This window comes from Thermobia domestica, chromosome 2 (genome assembly GCF_964235325.1).
Source record: "Thermobia domestica chromosome 2, izTheDome1.hap1.1, whole genome shotgun sequence".
Lineage (NCBI taxonomy): Eukaryota > Metazoa > Arthropoda > Insecta > Zygentoma > Lepismatidae > Thermobia > Thermobia domestica.
Genome location: NC_137455.1, coordinates 357890727 through 357913796, shown reverse-complemented (window position 1 = coordinate 357913796; position 23070 = coordinate 357890727). Strand labels below are relative to the sequence as shown.

The following is a 23070-nucleotide window of genomic DNA, read 5'->3' as shown; positions in this document are numbered from 1 at the left end:
ATACATTTCAATTAAGGTCTCTCCCATATTTAAAATACTGGATTCTGGCATCACAGCCCACGAAACTGTATGGTCAGGTACGATTGCTTTTAGTTTGGTTGGTATGAGATCAGTACACCGTGCATATAGCCTTTATTTCTGGCTCTCAAGAATCAAAGTGTGCTTCCCTTAATTAAACTGTTTCATGGTGCTATGTTAACAGGGCAAATTGTCCGCAAATGAATTGGAACTTGGAATCACGCACACTAACTACTAGGATTTACGGAAACACAGAGGTGTTATTAGTCTGGATATTAGGCTACCCTTTTGGAGTAAGACTTCTAGAAATACAAGTATTTTATTGAAACTGAATATGAGGATACAGCCTTCATTTTTTATTTCATTCAACTTTGATCATAGTTGAGTGTTTTCTCTGATACCACTTACACAAAATTTAAGTGCCAGCTTATCATTGTCGAAAAATTTCAGGCAACTCAAACTTTAAATCAATACGATCAAGTTCCAAGTATGGTGTATCAACCCCGCCCTTTCCTCAATGACAACATTGCCGGAACTAGTTCTGTCGATTATAGTGTTCGATTTGCACAGTATTTGAGAAATGCATTTATTATTTCAATAAGAGCCAGAGGAATGAGATATCGGAATATTGACAAGCGTATGACTTATTTTCATGACTAGAGATTTATTACTGAAGCTAGATAAATCATCTGTTGAAAGATTCGCAGTTTTTCGAAAGAATTATCGAACGAAGTTATTAAAATTTGGGACAGCTTAAATAGAAACATTACAAAACAATTTCAACAATATTTTTTAAGCTAAGATTATTTTACTTCATACTACAGTTTTCCCAATTACGATGTCCCTAAAACATCAATTTACAGTACATAGCTTATAGTACTAAATGAATACTCCTATATTTTTTTTTTAAGTTTCTGAACTGCAGTGAATATGTCACTGCAGTTCTTGAAATTTAAGTTAGTTTTAAGTGATATTCGTCCTTCATATGAGCAATTTTCAGCATACTGGTTTTAGCTTTCTTCCCAATAGAAATTTAGAATCTTAAAACCATGTTCTACTTGAGGGTACTTCTATAATGCATTTCTCCAAAAGCGTTGCACAATCTTACCTAGTGAACAAGAACATATCTTCACATCTGCTAATACTGATGTTGCCCTGTAATTTTCGGATAATGACCTAGTTTTATAGTGCAAGAGATTACTGAATTACATCAGTATTTTGCTAGTGGGATTACAAATAACATTTATATTCTAATTAGAATTAATACAACTAAGTCTTTGCGGTCTAATGCATTAGCATGTTAACTTTGTAGTTGAAGTTTTTCTCGGTTGAAATAAAACTTGCAAAGCATTATTTCATAGTATTGTAAGGTGTCTTAAGAGCACACTCAGTAGGCTCAACGTGTGCTAGTGATAGGCATGAGTAGGAAAAATACGTTAGTCCAACGTAGGCTAATGATCGGCATGAGTAAGAAATACATTGGCCCGACGTAGTTTAAAATTGCGAGCAAAACATTTGCCACCATTTGTTAAATTTTGACCTCTTACACCCAACTGCCATTTTACTATTTTCGTAGGGTTTACGTTGGCAGTTCAGTTCGTTGGCAAATGCTCGGCAAAACTGCCATTACAACGTAGAGCCAACGATGGCAGTTCGCTAGCCTACCGATTTTCATTGTTGAGCTTACTGTTTATGCTGTGAGGATTTATTTTGTTCATTCTCCAAATCCTGCCTTCGGCCTTAGCTACTTAGAAACTAAAGATTATGTGAACTCTACTGAAATTATTTAATATTACCCAAATCCTCAACTACTGACGTGCCAATATACGTGAAATACCAAATTTATTACTTACAAGCTGCATTTCTGTAGATTCGCGCTGCCCTCTCCAAGGAATTAGCTTCTGGACCGCTGAGTGAGACTAGTGGGTTAATCGCAGGAGGCCATGGTTTGTCTAAGTAATGACTTGGAGGAGAGAGATTCTGTCCAGGGTACTGAAGAAGGGATGACAGAAGACTTGCCTGCAGAGACGGCTGACTACCCAGGCTCTGAAGGTTCTTCAATGACTGCAACGGGGAAACATTTGGAAGACCCTGGAGAGCCTGGAATCCATGGAAGCTGAGGTCTGGTTCTGTTATTGTGGAAGGAGGAGAAAGTCCCAACGGATGACCTATACTTACGTTCGATGTAGTCTGGGGTGACGCACCTACGGAAAGGCAGTTCTGGAAAAACAGAAAAGTTAATTTTAAAGTTCTGAATTATCATCATCAATACACTGTATTACGTATATTAAATAAAGGAAGTGAGTCCTGCACGTAAAATTTGATCCTTTTAAATTAAGTGTACAAAAATACAGAATATATGCTATTGCTATCATTGATGCCACGAAAAAATACCGCAATAATTAATCTCGTTAATCAGGATAAATAATTAAACGCACTTCCTGAACACACCTTCCAGGGTGCCTTCGCAAATTGGAAATTCCGCTGGCAAAGATGTATAGGGTGGTCCATTTATAATGATAGTAAGTATCTCAGAAATCGTAAAAGGCAGAGAAGCGAAATTTTGCAACAAGAAATTATAGGGAGGGAAACCACCACCTACATATATCGTAACATTACCAGATGAACAATTTTGCCAACCCAAGATATATTTTTCAAATGGCACCACATCAGGTAATTACTTATTTCAAATAAATATGTCAAACGAAAATTTAAAATACTACATTTATTATTCACTATTGAAAACTAAGGCTGTTCTAGTATAAAACATCGAAAGTGTGGAAGCCTCTAATACACATAGCACAACAGAGATGGACAGGTCAATACACATCGAAAGTACATTAGCGTTGGATACCATAGTCATGGTATGACTTCTTTCGAATGGATAAGAACCAAGTTACCAGGGCTTGAAAATTGATTTATTTTTTAAAAAATAATTTATTTCGAAAAAAAGATCAGATCATTATATCTAGTTACCTGTATGGTTTGTAATGGATGTGTACATTATTTTGCCCTTTACAGCAATTCAATATCTCAAACCGTTCCGGAGACAAACACTGCTGAAGTTTGCAACACTGTTTCAATCATGTGATTGCTAGAACTTTTAATTGAAGCTACTAAAAGCTATTGTAATGCTATGAAAGAAAATTAGAGCAATCATTCTAAATATTTTCCATAAATACGCCATTTTCAGCACTGTTGCGAAGTTTATCATATCTCCGGAACGGTTTGAGATATTGAAGTGCAGCAAACGTCAAAATAATTTACACATCAATTACAAACCATACAGGTAACTAGATGAGTTATCTAAGCATTTTTTCGAAATAAAGCACTTTAAAAAAAAATCAATTTTCAAGTCCTGGTAACTTGGTTCTTATTCATTCGAAACAAGTCATACCATGACTATGGTATCCAACGCTAATGTACTTTCGATGTATATTATCCTATCAATCTCCGTTGTGCTGTGTGCGTGTTAGAGGCTTCCACACTTTGGATGTTTGTGATACTAGAACATCCTTAGTTGCCAACACTGAATAATAAATTTAGTACTTTAAATTTTCGTTTGGCATGCTTATTTGAAATATGTAATAACCTGACAGTGTCATTTGAAAAATATAACACTTTGGTTGGAAACATTGTTCATCCGATGATTTTACAAAATACCTAGGACGTTCTCCCCCTCCCTATAGTTTCCTGGTACAAAATTTAGCTTCTGATTTTTACGATTTCTGAGAATTACTACTATCATTACAAATGGATCACCCTGTATTGACGCAAAAGAATTTTAATGCACAGATATTTTTACGTATTTCTTTTTCATACGTTTAGACTTTGCTACATTACTTGCACCAACGAGTATGAGTAGGGTTAAATGAGTGTAATATCAGTTCGAAGACTGCAATTTAATTTTGGAAGCTCTCCTCTGGAGTGAAGGTTATCGCACACTCGAATTCAATATCCTTTTATTTAATCCTGCTTAGCACTTCAGGATGAAAGTACTCGCTAAAAATACTTGGAACTGCGAAAAAACAAGAAGTTACATGGTAGATTGGTTTAAGATTAAATATAAGAATTATAATTCAACATGATTGTCACTGGAGAAAAATTTACTATTGAATGATTATTTGCGTCAAAACACACTGTGGTTAAATAATCACCTTGTATAGAAAAATTCTTAATGCAGAAAATATTAAAGTTCGTAGAACATGACTTTTTCTTTAACATTTGTAATGCAACTTACCATAATATCTGAAAGATTACTGTCGTTGCTGCTAACACCACTTGTACTAGCGTCCGAGTCTGCGGGCGATGTCGAACGAGAGCCAGTATACCCCATCATAAAAGCCTGCTCCAGCATTGGACTGCTACGATCACTGAAAGGGAAAGAATTTGAAAATAAAACTTCCTGAAATTTACACCTTTAGATAGGATATAGCTTAACATTAGAAGAACAATTTTACATATCTTTTACGTTATAGGACAACACCGTCAAAATTGCCTATACGAAGATCTGAGTATATGCAGATATTGTGTATATGAAAATACAGTTTACTTCAGTTATCAGAAAGTACTCTTGTCATTGAATTCCTACTCTGAAGCATTTGGGGAGAGTTGGGGGGCAATTACCTCCGGAGTGAAATTTATATAAATCTCAATAGTATAATTATACTAAGTATGCAATAATTGCAAAGGCCCCCGCTCAGAGCTTATAGAAATCAGTTAAATTGGTTGGTATTACAGGGTGTTGTGTATTTTGGTAAGCTGATGAAAAGTCTCAATAATCATCTTTAATGAAAGTAACAAAAGGAGTACCACAAGGATCAATATTGGGACCTCTTTTGTTTGTTGTATATATTAATGATTTGGTTAATAGTCTAGGCTGTGTGAAGTCAACATTGTATGCTGATGACATAAATGTTCTTGTCAGTGGAGACTCAGTAAATGAAGCAGAAAGGCTCACTACAAAGACGCTAACAAAAATTATTAGTTGGTTAAACAAATAAATCAACTATGAATTTGGGAAAAACTAACATTGTCAAATTTCGATTCCCGGGGCAAAGAAATGAACTTGTACCAATAACTGTAGACACTGTAGAATTATGTCAAACACCATCTATTAAATTTCTAGGAGTACATGTTAATGAAGATTTAACATGGAATACTCATGTTGAATACATTAATACTAAACTCAGTTCACTCTGCTTTGCATTCCGTAGGTTGCAAGGTAGTTTGTGCAAGGAAGCTGTCATGTCCTTATACTATAGCAAAGTTTTTTCAATAATAAACTATGGTGTTATATTTTGGGGGAATTCGAGAATAAGTGCTAGTACATTCCGAATACAAAAAAATAAATTATTAGGATAATGTTTAGTGTGCCTGAACGATTCTCATGTAAAAATATTTTTAAAAAATATAAATTATTGACATTACCTAGTTTATATATATATCGCACAATTATGTATGTAATCGAGCACAAGGATTTATTTACTTTAGCTAATACGATTCACTCATACAATACTAGGCAGAATTGTAATATGTATATTATCCAACAGAATTATGCAAATTTTAGCAAAACTGTGTATATGAATTGTATAAAATTATATAACAAATTACCAGCAAAGTATAAGAACATTAACGAAAAACGGATATTCAGAAATACTCTGTTAGAATTATTGTTGGAAAAAAGCTATTACTCTGTGGAAACTTATCTTACTGATAATATATAGAGAATGTAAATCATATCTGACAACTGTAATGCTTAATTGAGGATTGTCCTCATTTGTAAGCTATGAACAGGCAAATAAATATGAATATGAACAATAGGCACGGAGCCCGAAAATTTCACGTTTTTGAAATATCCGCTAAGTATTATCATCACGTAAAAGCATACGCTCCCTCGTAAACTGAAAATAACTCTGTCGACACTATGAAGTATGAACGAGTCTCACTAGGGTATACTACAGGTTTTGGGTCGCTAGTTCCGAATCTGAGGTCGGATAACCACTACCACGTAAAGGTCATTTTAAGGTCAAATCGAGGGAACTAATTCACTCACTCACTCACTGGCTTATGGAACCCGAAGGTTCAATGCCGCGTACACCAAAGCTCTCCACTGCTCCTCTCATCTGCACCTAGGTTTTCCTAATGGTCGTTTTCCGATTGGTCTTCCAGTCAAGACTTTGAAAGCTTTTCTACTTTCTTCCATTTTAGCTACATGACCTACCCATCTAAGACTCCTAGAGTTGATGACCCTAACAATGTTGGGTAAACCATATAAATTATGTAGTTCCTAGTTATGAAGCTTCCGCCATTCCCCATTCCTGTTCCTCTTAGATCCGAATATCGTCTCAGGATCTTGTTCTCAAATACTTTCAGTATATGTTGTTCTTTCAGAGTAAGCGACCATGTTTCGCAACCATATAGAACAGGCATGATTATAGTTTTATATATTTTGAGCTTCAAATTCCTCTACAAGAGATTCTGAACTTAATAATCACATGAATTCCCTGCTTTTAGTCTACATTTAATTTCTTCGTGAATATGGTTTTCGTCTGTTAATACTGATCCTAGACATTTGAAAATATCCACTTTATCCAAAGTATTATTTAATATTTTAACGCATCCATAATTTGCTGTATTACGGTCCCAACGCACTTCCATGTATTTAGTTTTCTCTGCATTTACTTCTAAACCCATGTCTCTGCAAGCGTTTAATAAGACCTCTGCATTTCTTTCTATTGTTTTCTTATCTTCTATTAAATTTACATCATCAGCATATGCCATAACCTGGTGAATACCGTTCAACTCCAGGACTTGGTTGCTATCTTTGAAGGATAAGGTTAGGAGATGGAACATGTTCGGACGCTGAATAGTTTCAAAAATAACTGTTGGAATGTTACCATGAATACCACGTATACACATGAAAATCAATATTGAAACCTCTGAAGTCGTACTAGTATTTTACTTCTGCTTTCAATACAATAACATAGCAATTTCTTTTAATCCTGAATTCATACTAAAAACAGTGACGCCTTCCATTGCCGTTCGTCGCTCTACGAGAATTGAAATTAGAACTGTTCTGGTCACAGCAGAGGAATAAAACTGGATGAAACCTATTCTTGTGGTATCTTATCCAAATTTGGAAAGTATTCTCATTACGTTTTATTATTATTATTATTATTATTATTTTTTAAGTGGCTATCAAAGTTGAAACTAATAGTTTCCGGTTTGAATAGGATAAAAATGTAGAAAAAACATTCTTAGGATGTTTAATTCCTACCTTAAAACCCCTTCTCGCTATTTCTTAGAGTTTTCGCTCTGAGGAGGAAAATATTGAAACCGGAAGTAGTTAATGTTTACCACTTTACAGACAACGTTAAGAAGTATAGTAAAGGTCAGTAGAGATAATTTTGAGATATTTAATATATTAAAAAAATAATATTTGGTCTAGGAATTAATTCGTGCGGTTGGTACGCACACATTGAAGCTGTAGTACAAACACAAAATACACAAATACCTTAAGAAAAATATTGTCCATCGCTAGCCACCACTTTCGCCCATCTGTCAGGCAATGTACGGATTCCGTGGCGAAAGAAGTCCTCATCCTTGGAAGCGATCCAGTCAGAGACCCATGTTTCGATATCTTCTGAAGAAGTAAACCGCTGTCCAATCAAATCGTTGTTCATGCAATCGAACAAGTAGTGGTCCGAAGGAGCAACGTCTGGTGAATACGGCGGGTGGGGTAAAACTTCCCATCCGACATTTTCTAAATAGGTTTTGACCGGTTTTGCGACATGTGGGCGAGCGTTATCATGTTGAACAATAAGTTTATCATGTCTGTTCTCCCATTCTGGTCGTGTTCTGGCCAGAGCTTGCTTCAAACGCATTAATTGTCGTCGATAACGTTCTCCATTCATAGTTTCACCCGGTTGCAGCAGCTCATAGTACACCACACCTTTCATATCCCACCATATGCACAGCATAACCTTTGCACAGTGAATATCTCGTTTTGGTTGTGATGGACCTGGTTCACCTGGTTTCACCCAGGCCTTTTTTCGTTTAGGGTTCTCGTAATGGATCCACTTCTCATCACCCGTAATAATTCGATGCAGAAACCCCTTTCTGCTCTGTCGTTGAAGCAGCAATTCGCAAATGGTTTTTAGTCTTTCAACGTCTCTGTCTTTCAATTCCTGTGGAACCCAATGTGACATCTTTTCAATCATTCCCATGGCTTTCAAGCGTTTGGAGACTGTTGTTTGATCAACGCCTAATGCTGCTGCAAGTTGTTCCTGCGTTTGACACGAATCCTGCTCGAGCAATGCTGTCAATTCTTCGTCTTGAAATTTTTTTGGTTGTCCAGCTCGCTCTTGGTCTGCCAAGCCGAAATCACCACTTCTAAACCGTGCAAACCACTTCTGACACGTTCGCTCAGCTAGAGCATGGTCACCATACACTTCCACCAAAATACGATGACTTTCAGTCGCACTTTTCTGCATGTTAAAGTAATGCAGCAGAACACCCCGCAAAAACACTTTATCAGGCACAAATTGCGCCATGTTCACTTAACTACAAACTGGTGTTGTTGACGCTTTAATCCACTGCCCTATACTACGAACGATACGCGATGACAGGGGTTTGCAACACGTGTGGATACACGGAACTGTGGGACGCTCCGTTCGTTGCGCCATCTCTTGTCCACCCGCACGAATTAATTCCTAGACCAAATAGTTTCTCGTTACCTATTACGATTCTCTCTGATCAACATTGAAACTTTGAATTTCTACCATCGTTTGAATAAAGCAATGGCTCCCAACCGATGTGTCACAGTCTCGAATGTGTCGAAATTTTAGGACAAAAGCCATGAAGCATCTGACAATTTAGTGAAAATCTAGTTTGTACCAACATCCGTTGGTTCATCTCAATGAGATTTGTCGATTATGGTTTTATTTTTGGACATTTTTTCGTTTAACGCCAATAATATAGTAGAATTTATTTTCTCCGAGATAGGTCTCAAATATATTGAAAAATCTTAGACTTTTTACTTTGAGTTACATGAGTATTCTGATTTTTTTTTTTTTTTTTTTTCCCACGGAACGAAAGAGCTCTACCTCAAAAGTAAACAAGAATGCGTACCCCCAAGAAAAAAAAAAAAGTACTGTACACATTTGTTATTTAAATATTTACATTAACAGTTCTGTATTAAAAAAAAAAGAAAAAGAAAAGTGAAAGCAAAAAATAATTATTTACTTCATATTCCCCTTATTCTTCTGAATGTATGAAAGTAGAAATTCCGCATTTTGGTACAAACTCTGGACTATCTTCATTGATGCCATAACATTTTGTGTAATAAAGCAGAATGTGTGGCTAACAGTATTAAAAATTTAAGGTATTATGATACAGCTAATGTTGAGTCTAGTTAAATCTAAAGAGAGATTATTTAAGCTAAGGCATATTACTATAGTGCTGCCAAAATGTCTTGAGCAGTGGCAAAAATGCGAACTAAAGTTCACACCCTCGCCACACACACGCGTTGAGCCAATAAGGGTTCAGCTGTTAAGCGAGAGAGCCTTAGCGAAAGGGATTGGAATTCCTTCAGCCGATAGCAGCGCTTGGAATGGAAGACTGTCAAGTCAATGTGGTATATCTAACAGTTTGAATCTGCTAACACGAAAAACGAGACTTTTTAGAATGCAGCTAGAAGCGAACCTTATCAGTTATTAAAAAAGTTATGTATATAAAGCTTTATCTGAAACTTTACATTTTGAACCAAGTTACTTTATCAGCGAAGTACAAGTTTCCCCTTTACTACAAAGTAGATTAGAAGTTTCCCCCCTACGTAGTTTGAGGTCTTTAGCCTCATCTATTCTCCAGCTACCCCCCCCCCCTCCTCTCAAGTTTAAATTAACAGTCAAGGCATGAATGGGCCCGTTGCTACTTTGTATGGGTTTTCTGAAAAGTATCTTACTATCTTCCAAACCTAGCTTCCAGAAAAATATACTACAGAAGTATAAAATACAGAAATAAAAAAAGATAAAAACTCGTGTATACTAACCTGTATGGAGGTGATCCTCTGTGTACTGTTCTGTAGCTGGGAGACGAGGGAGTCGATGTCAATGGGGAGTCGGAGAAACTTCTATGAAGGATCTTCAGTGGAGTGGTCACGTCACTATATTTCGAGTCGTCAGTCTACAGAAGAAACCAGAAATTACACTAACATTAACTAAAACAATTATTCCAGACCTGATAGTCTGAATGGAATTAACTAAAATTTGAAACTCAAGCTTTATTTTTTTAAATTTGATCTCAGATCGTTCAATATTCAAATGGGTACGAAATTTCAGATTGTTCTCATTTACCGTTAACTTCTAAGAAACAATTACGAGGGCTATCCAGAAAGTAGATTACGTTTTGGAATAAAAAATCAACAAAGTATAGGAAACAAATTTTATTATATACAGATGAAAGCCACACACAAATACTACTTTTCGACATAGTCACCATTCAAATTAAGGCATTTATCGTAGCGATGTACGAGCTTGGAAATTCCTTCGTCGAAAAATTCGGCCGCCTGCGACTTCAACCACTTCGTTACCTCTTCTTGCAGCTGTTCGTCGTCATCAAAACGCTGCATAGCCAGCCACTTCTTCATTGCTGGGAATAGGTGGAAGTCGCTCGGTGCCAGGTCGGGACTGTACGGCGGATGAGGAAACAACTCCCACTGAAAAGATTCAAGAACTTCACGCGTGACATTTGCCGTGTGGGGCCGGGCGTTGTCGTGAATCAACAAGATCTTAGAGCTCAACATTCCTCTGCGCTTGTTTTGAATTGCTCTTCTGAGGTTTTGCAGAGTTTGGCAATACCTTTGAGCGTTTATTGTAGTGCCTCTTTCCAGGAAGTCCACCAAAATCACACCTTTTCTGTCCCAAAAAACAGTCGCCATCATCTTCCTTGCCGACATTGTTTGCATGCATTTCTTGGGTTTTTGGGGAGAACCTGTGTGCCCCCACTGCATTGATTGCAATTTCGTTTCACAGTTCACGTGTTTCACCCATGTTTCGTCACCAGTAACGATGCGATCGAGTAAAGAGTCACCATCCTTATTGTAGGCGTCCAAAAAGTGCAACGCTGCAGCCATTCGCTGATTTTTGTGGTCCTCTGTCAAGAATTTTGGAATCCATCTTGCACAAAACTTGTGGTAACCAAGCTTTTCGCTGATGATTTCGTGCAACAAACTTCGCGAAATTTGTGGAAAACTCAAAGAAAGTTCCGTTATTGTGAACTTTCGATTTTCACGGACTTTAACATCGACTTTTTCGACAAGTTCTGCAGTCACTTTGCTGGGTCTCCCACTTCAATCTTCGTCGTGAACATTGGTTCGGCCATTTTTAAATCTTATAACCCACTGTCGCACTCCACCTTCAGTGATAATGTTGTCCCCATACACTTCACACAGCTGCCGATAGATTTCTATCGGTTTACATTTTTTTGCTGTCAGAAACCTTATTACTGCACGCACCTCGCAGCTCGCGGGATTTTCAATTAACGCAGACATTTCAAACCGTCACAGTATCTTAACGGAGCACAGCACGAACCTCTCACTAGCACGGCTAGATGCCGACTGAGCTGCGCAACGCTCTGACCCCAAGATGGCCGCGCTAGCCCCGCCCCTAGCGGACACAGACGAAAACGTAATCTACTTTCTGGATAGCCCTCGTATTATTCGATTTCATAAAATGTTTTTTTTTTTTTTTTTTTTTTTTTTTTTAATATTCCTATACAGCGGAACGATTTGCGCGTGTGCTATCTGAGTGCGTAGTACTGTATTCGATTCATGGTAGGAATTTTAAAGTCTTAATCCATCATTGTGAGAATTTGGATGTAAATTTCCCGTGTAGAAAGTAAGAAATCATGACAAGATATGCTGCTCAACAGTGGCGTATTTACGATTTTGTTTCGGGGGGCTTTGCCTGAAAATGTGTAAATTCTGCAAGATATTATATAGAAAGTAACATTTCGGAGGGGGGACTTAAGCCCGGAAGCCCCCCTAAGTACGCCACTGCTGCTCACCATTCTTCACTTAACTAAGTCTTGTCAACAGGGCCGGGCGCAACACGTGAATTTGCATGGGACGTTACGTTCCGAGTGGCGGCAAAATCTGTCATAACGATATTATTTAAAATAAATATTTCTTGTTGGAAACACTTCATGGTGATGATAGTTAAATTTACTAAGCTGACCTATTTGAATATTACATTCATGAATCATGTTAAGGCCGGATTAGTTTAAGGTCACATGGACAGTGCTAAAGCAAATGGTCAAATTCCAGCAGAAATTCCTTGATTAATACGAGAACAGTAGGGAACGCCTATTCCATTTATTTATCACAGTTTTTATATGAAAACTAATCTTGTGTGTTACAAGTTACTTATCATTGAAGGTGGAAACAAGTTTAAGGAAAAAATTTACAGATGTAGAATGAAAATAAGAGCGTTACAGTGGGATTGCAAACTGATATATTGAGATTAAAGCTCAACATTGAATTCTATAGAAAGGAATACCATTATCCCCTCTTGTGTGTATCTTTCTCTAACATTATTTAAAGAAAAAACAATGGGATTGTATTTATAGTGTTAAGGGCGTTGAGTGCGAGTGCTTTTTCTCCTCCCCTTGTTCATGATGGGTAGCATACTTAAAATTGTAGCTTTTAAGATTTATTCTTTCTGAAGAAAGGAAGGGGGCGGCAAATAATGTCATTACACAGGGCGATAAATTGCCTAAGGCCGGCTCTGATTGTGAATGTTAGAAATGAATTTTCGCGTAAGGAAAAGTTTTCATACTTGAACAAAGTTCTTAAACATGGAATCAACATACAAGAGAACTAGGATATATTTTCGAACGTGGAACTAAGTTCTAAAGGTAGTGATAGCTCAGTGGTAAAGAGTTCACCTCTGGTGGCGGGAGTCCTTGGTTCGATCCCAGTTCGCGTCAAATGAACTTTGTGGTGGACAAACACCGTGTGGAGGGTTTTGAGTTCTCCCGTTTCCTCCCACTTTCATTCCAGCATTTCATTTGTTTCTCATCACCGCCTCCTTTAGCCTAGCTGGCATAATCATGGGACAAAAAACAGATTTAATTTCATTTTTCAAAGTTCTAAATTTCAGAACACATTGAAAGTAACTTCCCAATTAACAGTTGCTAAAGAACAGATTTTATACGTGTAATATACGTTAGGTGGAAGAGTGTATCAGTGTATTAAAACACTTGAAAATTTTTGAATTAGCTTTGTTGAAACCATACACTCAGTACACACGCAAACAGTTCCGCTTTATGGAGTACTTTAGTTTTATGAAACGTAATATATGAATTGTTCCTTATAAGTTAGTGTAAATTAGAACTTGAAGTTTATTTCGAGTTTATTTGAATATTGAACAATCTCAGATCAAACTGAAAAATCAAGCTTGGGCTTCATTTTTTTTAAATCTTAAAAAAAAAAAAAAAAATATTGTTGATGGGTAAGAAGATTCTTCCAAAGAAACGTCCAGAGTTTAAAGCATTCAGAATTAAATTCATATTTCCTTCTTTGTTACTTTTATTATCGTATTTCTTTGAAAGGCATATAAGATGGAATTACTAAACGTTTTTGCAAGTATTTTGCAACTTCAATGCGTAAATGCATCAAATTAAATTGCACTTAATTTTCTTTAATGTACTTATTACTAGTTTGATTTATCCGTGCATGTGAGAAAGTTAGTTCCTAATTGTCTTGTTTTCAAGCGACATCGACTATATAGCAGGGTTGGCAGAAATACTAGTTTTACTTGCTATTTCTTTCATATGCAGTTTCAGAAGAAAATCCTAATCAAATTTAATGAAAGCAGTCTTACATAAGACTCATAGCTGAACACACAAAACATGGAATGAAACACTAAACTATATACGTGGCTGCTAAGAATGTATCCCCGTTTAAAAAAAAAAAAAAAAAAAAAAAAAAATCTGATATTAACTAGTATTGAAAAAGCATTAATTTGAAACTTGTACAGCAGTGGCGGAGCTAGAAAAACAAATTAGGTTAATATCAGCGGCGGCCGCTGAAGGGGAGCAAATGTGCCGTGGCACTACCACAAATAATACAAAAATTAATATAAATAATATTTGTATCTTACTAAATAACAAACTTTTTAATTTTATGCACAATACTTTACTTGCAACGTCATCATTGCTCACGAGAAGCTGGTTTGAGTCGCGCTCAGTGATTGAATGCGCTCAAAATTACTCGCACGCTAGCAGTACATAGGCCTATCTCTACTCTGTTGTGCCAAGTTCTCCCGTGCTCTCCCAACTGTTCTAAAAATGGTTTGTGCGCATGCTCGTTAGTTAGCGAGCAGGAGGAAAGCACGGAGAAATAACTAGCGTTTTGTGCCACGATCAAAGGTGGCTCGAAGCGGGAGATTCGTTTCGTCTTATGTTTTAATGCTCTAGGAAAGGGGGCTTTGGTTTGGAGTTAAGTCGCCTGGAATTCTAACACGTGACTACTGGTTCACTTGTTCCTATTGCAGTGTTTCCAAACTAGTTACTTATTACATACTAATATGTACCATCTAGATTTGACCCTCCCAAAAATCTATTTGGAATTTATTTCGTTATTGTGTTGTCAACCCAGGTATGATCCCCCCCTGATTGAAACAAACACATTGTGCTCCTGAGTGTTTGTGGTGTTGAATGTGGTGTGTGTAGACCTATAATATATTTGAGAAGTTTTGATGCTGAGTATTTAAGTGTAGTGCTGTTTTCTTCTTTCTCTATATTTGTAACTATTTTCCGTGAAACTAGAACAATACAGTACGATGAGTGGGGCAAGTAATTTAGTGAAATATCCGTTTTCATGCCTATCATATGACGACAAACTAACTGGAAGCAGGAAATTTCGGAAAGCAAATGCCTAATTTAAAATTGTGTGTTAAGCAAGTGATCTGTAATAAGGAAAGATTGCATCAATTTAACATGAACATATATTTGAAAAACAGTTCGAATTTGTGGTGTGATGCATCCAATCCTTTATTTTGTTTTCCGTGTGTTGTTTGGGGGGGGGGGGTTCGCAAGCTGGACAAAATCTGTGTTATGTTTATAATAAGTTTACTGTAGGCACAAACAACTTCATTCTAAATAACACACTCTTTTTTTTTTTTTTCTTTTCCTGAAAACACAGGAAGTATTTTACAATTACTTCTAGTCTTTTTGCGTGCAGAATAATATCGTTTAATGCTACACAGACGTAGTGACGGTAGTAGAATCTTCTCAAAAGCTTGGATCCCCAACAAAAGATTCTGGGTGCGCACCTGCGCGGCAGTGAGCATATCACTTCTCAGGTTATCATTTCTGTTTTTCTAGACCTGAGTTAGCTTTTTAATTCAGGTAGTTCTACAATTGTCTAATTATAATGAAATTTTTCAGTTTTACGTCCCACGATTATGTCTTGAGACAATAATGAACGAAATGCTGAAGCAATGGAAATGCGAAAAGACAGAGCCTGAGAAAAACCGATGAATTGTAATTACCCTCCTCAATGCTTACTTGATGCGACCTGGAATCGAACCAGGAACAGAAGTGTGCGCTCTACTGCGGGGCCACTAAGACCAATGATCTAATTGGAAATGAAACTAGGAACCGTTCACTATGAAGTCATGTGCGCTAACAACTCTTACGTAGGGACTTTTTATATTTTTATATTATTATATTATATTTATATATATATATATATATATATATATATATATATATATATATATATATATATATATATATATATATATATATATATATATATATATATATATATATATATATACAGTGAAACCTCTCTAAAGCGGACAGCCGTGGGGAATCAAAAATTGTCCGCTATAGAGAGGTGTCCGCCTTCAAGAGGTTTCAGTATTTTGTTATGTAAATTAGTGAGCAAGGTAATATACAATTAGAAAAAAATATTTTTGCATGAATCACGTATTTAGGAATATTACCTGCATTATCCTCTGTCATCCAGTACTCTATGTTCGAGACACAACATGGAAATAACATGTTATAGTTCTCTGCACTTTACATTTATCAGTACTTCCTTCGTTTTCAATATGGTGTTTTAATTTGTGAGGTAATTGCAGTCCTGAAGTGTCCTTTTTGAGACATGAGGGCAAAAAATACTAAACTTGTCTTCTGGTTGGTTAGAGACTCCAACGGGACAGTAGCATAACGTGTCATCCCTAACGGTGTGCAACTGTCAATCACTTTTGTGTCTAAAACAGCTTGGGAGGGAGTGGGATGCAAGCAAAGGACATAAGAGTGTTGTTAAACAGAGACGCTTCGTCTAGGTTGCTGAGCAGACAGTTGAGGGGGGGAAAAGGTTGTCAGAATGCTTCCTTGGTGACACATGTATGAATTACTAAAAATGTATTTTTATCACACTTTTCAACTTATTTCTAGAGAAAGTGTCCGTAATACGGAGGTAAATAATACCTATAAAAGACAGAAAATACTGTCCGTGTCCGTTTTAGAGAGGTTTACCAATATGATTTTTCCTATTACAGTGTTTGGGGATTACAAAACATGTCCGTTAAGGAAGGTGTCCGCTTTATAGAGGTGTCCGTTAGTAGAGGTTTCACTATATATATATATATATATATATATATATATATATATATATATATATATAAGCATACCGTTTCTCTCAATGCTCTATTCGCATCCGCAGATGGTGTCTTTTGATGCATATGTTGACTCCCTTTAAAAGAATACAATACATAACCAATTGGTTGAAATCTTATGTAGGGCTGGAAGAGCTACCGAGAAGTGTTCCATTTTTAACAAGACTGTACAACATTTGTGATAAGGAAAATCATATTACATTAACCTCTTCACGGATATGGCATCAAATGATGCCACATATTTATCGGGAAGATAATCCGATTTATTTTTTTCTCTCTCTCTCTCCACGAAGAGGAGTGCGGACTGAAGGTAAGTAAAAATATTCTGAAGCACTTGATTTTACTCACCTTCAGTTCGCACTTTTCTTTGTGAGAAAAAAAAATGATTATTTTCCCGATAAATGTGTGGCATAATTTGATGCCATATCCGTGAAGAGGTTAATAAGCTGTACATTTTTATTTTTATTTTATTTTATTTATTTTATTTATTTTTTTTTTTTTTACGCAACTTCGTTAATTTCAAATATCTAACCAAGAGGAGACTTTCCTTTGAGAATTTATCGACGTTATATTGTAGCTGCTACTCATTGAATAGAAAAAAAGATAGGAAACTAATGTACTTAACATGTAGGCCTAACGCATAGAGTATCTAATCACATTTAGCAGCATAATTTGTCAAAAGTCTATTGATTTCAAAAAACAATTTGTAACTTGTAATTGTCACATGTTTGTGTTGTGAGCGATCGTATATTCGCCTGCAGTAACGATGCAGTTATACACTCAGCTTTACACATATGTAACGATGGTTGCGGTTTTGGAAGAATGCCCGATCCATGTACTTATGTATTCGGGGATTTTTTTTTTTTTTCCGTCTCCTATGAGTTCACTGAGCGCCTTTCAGGCGACACACATTCGAGCAGCGAAGCCTGTTAACACATTACGCATTGCATTTGTTTTAATCTTTCCAAATTTAGATAAAATTAAATAGACTAACATATGTGCACTGCAGTGTAATACCGGTATTCGAATCTCATGTATGGTACAGTATCTTCAGTAGGGTAGCCACGGAGATTTTCCAAAAGAACTAGTTTCTCGTGGCAAAGTTCTGGTGTTAACAGTAACATTTAGTATTAATATATTTCATAACTGGAGTAAATACAATCACTGTTGAACTGTTATAACACTGGAGACCTTCATTAAAAAAATGTTTACCAGCTGGTATAGCAAGCAAAGATTGGGAAAGATTAAGTATTGAGCTCTTGATTAAACGTATATTACAGATACGAATTTGAGACGTTGTATAAGTGATACATCCGTGAATGTCTTAGTAAGCATAATATAAAATTATCTCTTATATGAGGGATCAGTTGGTCCCAATTAACACTACAATAGACGAGGTGCCGTAGTAACCGATGTTGCTAAGTGCATCTGTATTGCCTAATTTAAAATCAAAATTGGTATTTAAAAGTAGTTTGTTTTCTTGTAGATTGAAATTCATTAGAAAGTTTGACTTTATCCCTAGAATACAATTTTATCAGCATAAAGGCATAGAGTAATCGAGTGGGTGCGAAGAAAGTATGTATATGCTTAGTTTAATGTCTCAGTGTTCAACGAAGAAATACAAGTGCATTATTAAATAAAGTTGCGAAAATTTCGTATTAGCAGTTCCTGAAAATAATCACCCATTCGTTTGAGTTTAAATCAAGAACTCTGCACAAATCTTATAAGAAACTGCTTTAAATAAGCATTTGAACATCTTGGTGATTTGTTCATAGACACGAAGCATTTAGGGCGTCCGCGGTGCCTCAGTGGAGAGCGCCTACCTCTGGTGTGCGAGATACTGGGTCGGTTCTAGTGCGCGCAAAAATGGGACTTGTGATGGAGAAACGCAGTGTATGGGGTTTATTCGGGGTTCTTCGCGTCTCTTCATTAACCATTTCGATCAGTCTCCCTTACTCACGGAGACTAATTGTAGGACTCTAAAAAATAAAAAGAAATAAAATTTCTATCTATATATATATATATATATATATATATATATATATATATATATATATATATATATATATATATATATATATATATATATAAATATATATATATATATATATATATATATATATATATATATATAAAAAGTTACAAAAGTCCTGGGATGTAAATCTATCTATATATATAAAAGAGAACGTACAAAATCCTTTGTCCGCTCATCACGCTAATACGGCTGAACCAATTTCTTTCATTTTTGGGGGGTTATTAGGATTTGGACCCTAGATGGTTTTTATCATATCACTTTAATTTTTAATTACCAGTGTCTTGAGATAATTGACCATTCAAGTGTCCATAACGTACAAATCCTTTGTTATTAGTTCATCATAGGTAAAAATAAACGTATTTATATGCAACCCGCATGACCGTGTCACTCGGCGGGTTAACATAAATGACAGGCGATATACAGCGGAAAATAGCTTGAATCTTCTGTTTAAAATTTTTTAATTGATTTGCTTATTTTTACAGACACTTTTACAATATGCCAGCACCGGGATGACCGCAGCGAAGCGGGGCGGGTTAACATAAATGACAGGCGATATAATGTTAAGATTTACTGCAATCTTCTATGGTTTTTATCATATCACTTGAAAGCGAAAAAGTAAAAATTATCTAAGTAACAAAGTTTATTGCGTTCCGGGGTGACCGCAGCGAAGCGGGGTGAACGCTGCTAGTGCTTTATAGACATTGAAGGAAAAACCTAAATATTGTAAGAGAATAAATATTGTAATCTAGTGCAGTTATTTACTGCTGTCATTTTCCAATAAAACAGTTTTGATTGAAGTTCGAAAATGTGATTTCATGAGTGTCAAATTCGTGGACTCAGAAGGGCAGTGATGACTTAATAGTCACACCGTAGCAGTTACTATTATCGCTTTAAAGTTCAGGATGATTATTAATAATAATAATAATAATAATAATAATAATAATAATAATAATAATAATAATAATATTATTATTATTATTATTATTAGAGGAAAGTACCTAAATATGGAATAGGGTTGAGAATATGGAATACCACCGTATCTACCCTGGTAGGTGGTGCACTTTCGTGAAGGTGCCCGGAAACTCTTGATTATGTATCCTGTCATGCGTTTCTGGTCAGTTTGTGGTGAAGTAAGCAGTTTGTTGCACGTAATACTTCAAGGAGTGGATGTTCGCAATTGTTGATTATCGAAGGTGAGTGTTTCAGAAGTAATTTTCTTACTTACCTTGTAATTTGAAATTATTGACAATGAATCACGCGGAAAGTTGGTGTTTTCTAGCTATAGGCTACGCAAGTTAGATTATTTTGTACCTAGGCTAAGTACCATTTTTGTGGTTGTGAAAAATATGGCGAAGCTTGCAGTATGGAATACCATAAGGTTTTAAATATGGAATAGTATTCCATATTTAGAGTCTTATGCAGTCTTTTTGTTTCGTTTCCCAGATGAATAAACAGCGGAAGACTTGGGATCACAACGCAATGAGGAGTGCAATTCAGATGTGAGGAAGAAGAAAATGGGATTTTTGAAGGCGGCCAAAATATATAATGTACCTCGGACAACACTTTTTCCCTTGGTGTCATCTAAATTGAGTCCTGAAGAAGCTGTTGTGAAGAAGCTAGGAAGAAAACCAATTCTAACACCGGAAATGGAGGAGGAACTGGTCCAGTACCTGTTAGTTATGTAAGACAGATTTTTTGCTCTTACTCCGAGGGATGTGCGAACTATGGCATATTATCCAAATAAAATGAACTTGCATACTCATTTTCAAAGTGCCACGAGTTTGCAGGAAAGACTTGGCTGAAATTGTTTCTGAAGAGACACAAGGGAAAACTCTCAGAAAACAGACACAAACCTCATACAATCGAACCGTTGGCATTTGTAAAGATAAAGTGACCACTTCTTTGACCTTTTTGCAATCGGAGGTTGATAAGAACATTTCTACTGATCGCATATTTAACGTTGATAAGACAGGCCTGGCTGTTGTTCCGTCAAAAATTCCTTAAGTTCTTGCATACAAAGGAAAACGTCAAATAGGCGCAGTTAGCTCTGCAGAACGAGGCTCTTTAGTGACCGTAATAACGTGTATGGGTGCCACGGGTATTTATGTTCCTCCTATGCTAATATTTCCAAGGAAAAAGTGGTCAAATCACCTCATGTGCGGTGCTCCTGAAGGATCTATTGGAGCGTGTCAACCTTCTGGGTGAGTATTCAGTAATCTCTTCACTGAACGGTTCAGATATTTAATTAAACACCTAAGGCCATCTGAAAAATCTCCAGTGTTGCTCATTCTTGATGTCCATTATGCCCGCTCAAGGAATTTAGAAGTTTTATATTTGGCGAGAAGCAATAATGTCTCCATACTTTGTATTACTTCTCCACATTCATCGCACAAACTGCAGCCTCTTGACAGAACCTTCATGAGTCTCTTAAAAACGCACTACAGTGAAGAGATCAGGGTTTGGATGAGAACTGCTAAGACAAAAGACGGTTGTGTGCGGCCTCTCTGCATTTGAAGTAGCAGAACTCTTTGGAAAAGCGTACGTGAAAGCACAAACTGCTTCAAACGCCATTAATGGTTTTAGAACGACGGGAATTTGGCCCCTCAATCCCCACATTTTCAATGATAGTGACTTTCTTGAAGCAAAGCACGCACAACAATATAGATCAATACCTGGCTTTGAACCTTCGCGAGATCTCTGTTCCCCTCCTATACCACTACTAGACTGAACCTTCATCTGGACTCCCTCCTCCTTCTACATCAATCATACCAAACACTTCTCCCTCATGTACTTCAGACAACCTTTCTACTACCTCTGCTTGTCCAATCGCAATTCAAGATTCAGGAAGTGGATCATCTGGCAGCAGTATAACTCCATGGCAAATATCACCAGTGTTCGCAGTGAAGAGGGAAGGCAGTCGAGGAAGAAATGCTGGCTCTGCAGTCATAATTACTTCATCACATTACAAAAATCAGTGAAAGCTGTCGATAGTGGAAAAAAAAATAAAAATGAGGAACAGTGCAAAAAACAAAGGTAAGAAACAGAAGAAAAGGTAAAATTAAGAAAGGCACGAAAAGTACGTTACGAAACAAATGTGATGATAGTCGTCCACAAAGTGAAACTTCAGATTCCGAAACATCTATGTCCATCAGCGCATACGATCACTCATCAACGTTTAGTAGCATTCCCGATAATGATCAACCAGAGACAGGAGAAGATGCTGAGTGCCTCTTCTGCTTATCAAAATTTTCTGAAGATAAAGGCAGTGAAAAGTGGGTGATGTGTATGATGTGCCAATCCTGGGTTCACAATGAATGTGCTGGATATGACGAAGGTGTTTATATCTGTGATTTCTGCAAATAGACAGATTTCTCACTGGATATTTTGCAGCATATCTAACATTAGGCAGCGTATCTAATAATTTTTCTTTTCCCTAACTTTACAAATCCTCTAAGATATAAATGCCTCTTTGCAAATTTTGCTTCTATGCTTCTTTTTGTAACTTTACAGCTCATTTACTACATTTCTTGCATTTTTTAAATTATTTGCATTTTTATATCATGTAATTAAAATATTTCTATTGTCAGCTTCCTTTGTTTTACTTAGCATACCTATATTAGAAGCATGTAGAATATTCTGATATATTTCATGAGAGTTGTCTATGTATTCCATATTTAGAGCACTTTTTCGAGTAACAATTTTGTACTATTTTGATTTTCATTTATTTTTGGGGACTTTTTTTTTTTATTATTGATTGACTTGAAATGGCAGAAGTTATTACCATATGTGTATAGAATGCACACAATTTTTTTTTTTTTTTTTTTTCATATGTAGAAACGTGTAAGGTGAGCTACAGTTGCCAAAAAGTGGATCGGTATTCCATATTTAGGTGCTTTTCTCTATACGTAAGAAATATCAGCTAAGTTTCCTTCCCGTAGTTTGAAGAGAGAAAAGCATTTTTTGTTTTAAATAAAAACTGACTTCCCTCAAAAGTTGCAACTGGAGAAGTAGAACTAGAATATTCCCAGCGGCTAACGAGGACCTTAGTTGTAGCTGTAGCCTCTATGACCAATTCATATAGACGTTTACAAGTATCCGGAGCAGACATAACTCTGTATCTTGACTACCGAAGAAGTGATGAAATTGTGATTACAAAATTATAATATTAATGGCAGGCTTAAACCGTTAAGGTGTTACATCTAGAGAAAGGAAAATTAAATACGAAAATTCCGCAAATTATTACTTTGCTTAAAACACGCAGTGTTGAGAATAACTCTTAAAAAGTTTTATTATTGTCAAACGCGCCAAGCGGAGTACTCGCAGCCG

The 23070-nt window shown here is 36.3% G+C and overlaps 1 protein-coding gene across 1 annotated transcript in view; it reads right to left on the bottom strand.

The window, feature by feature from the left end:
* orb (polyadenylation element binding protein orb) overlaps positions 1-23070 on the bottom strand; it is a 156435-nt gene that overhangs the window by 22577 nt on the left and 110788 nt on the right. The window contains exons 4-6 of the mRNA XM_081749344.1: positions 10070-10203; positions 4259-4391; positions 1872-2238 (exon numbers count right to left, since the gene is read on the bottom strand). Of these exons, the coding sequence (XP_081605470.1) occupies positions 1872-2238; positions 4259-4391; positions 10070-10203 (634 nt within the window). The remainder of the gene's footprint in view (positions 1-1871; positions 2239-4258; positions 4392-10069; positions 10204-23070) is intronic.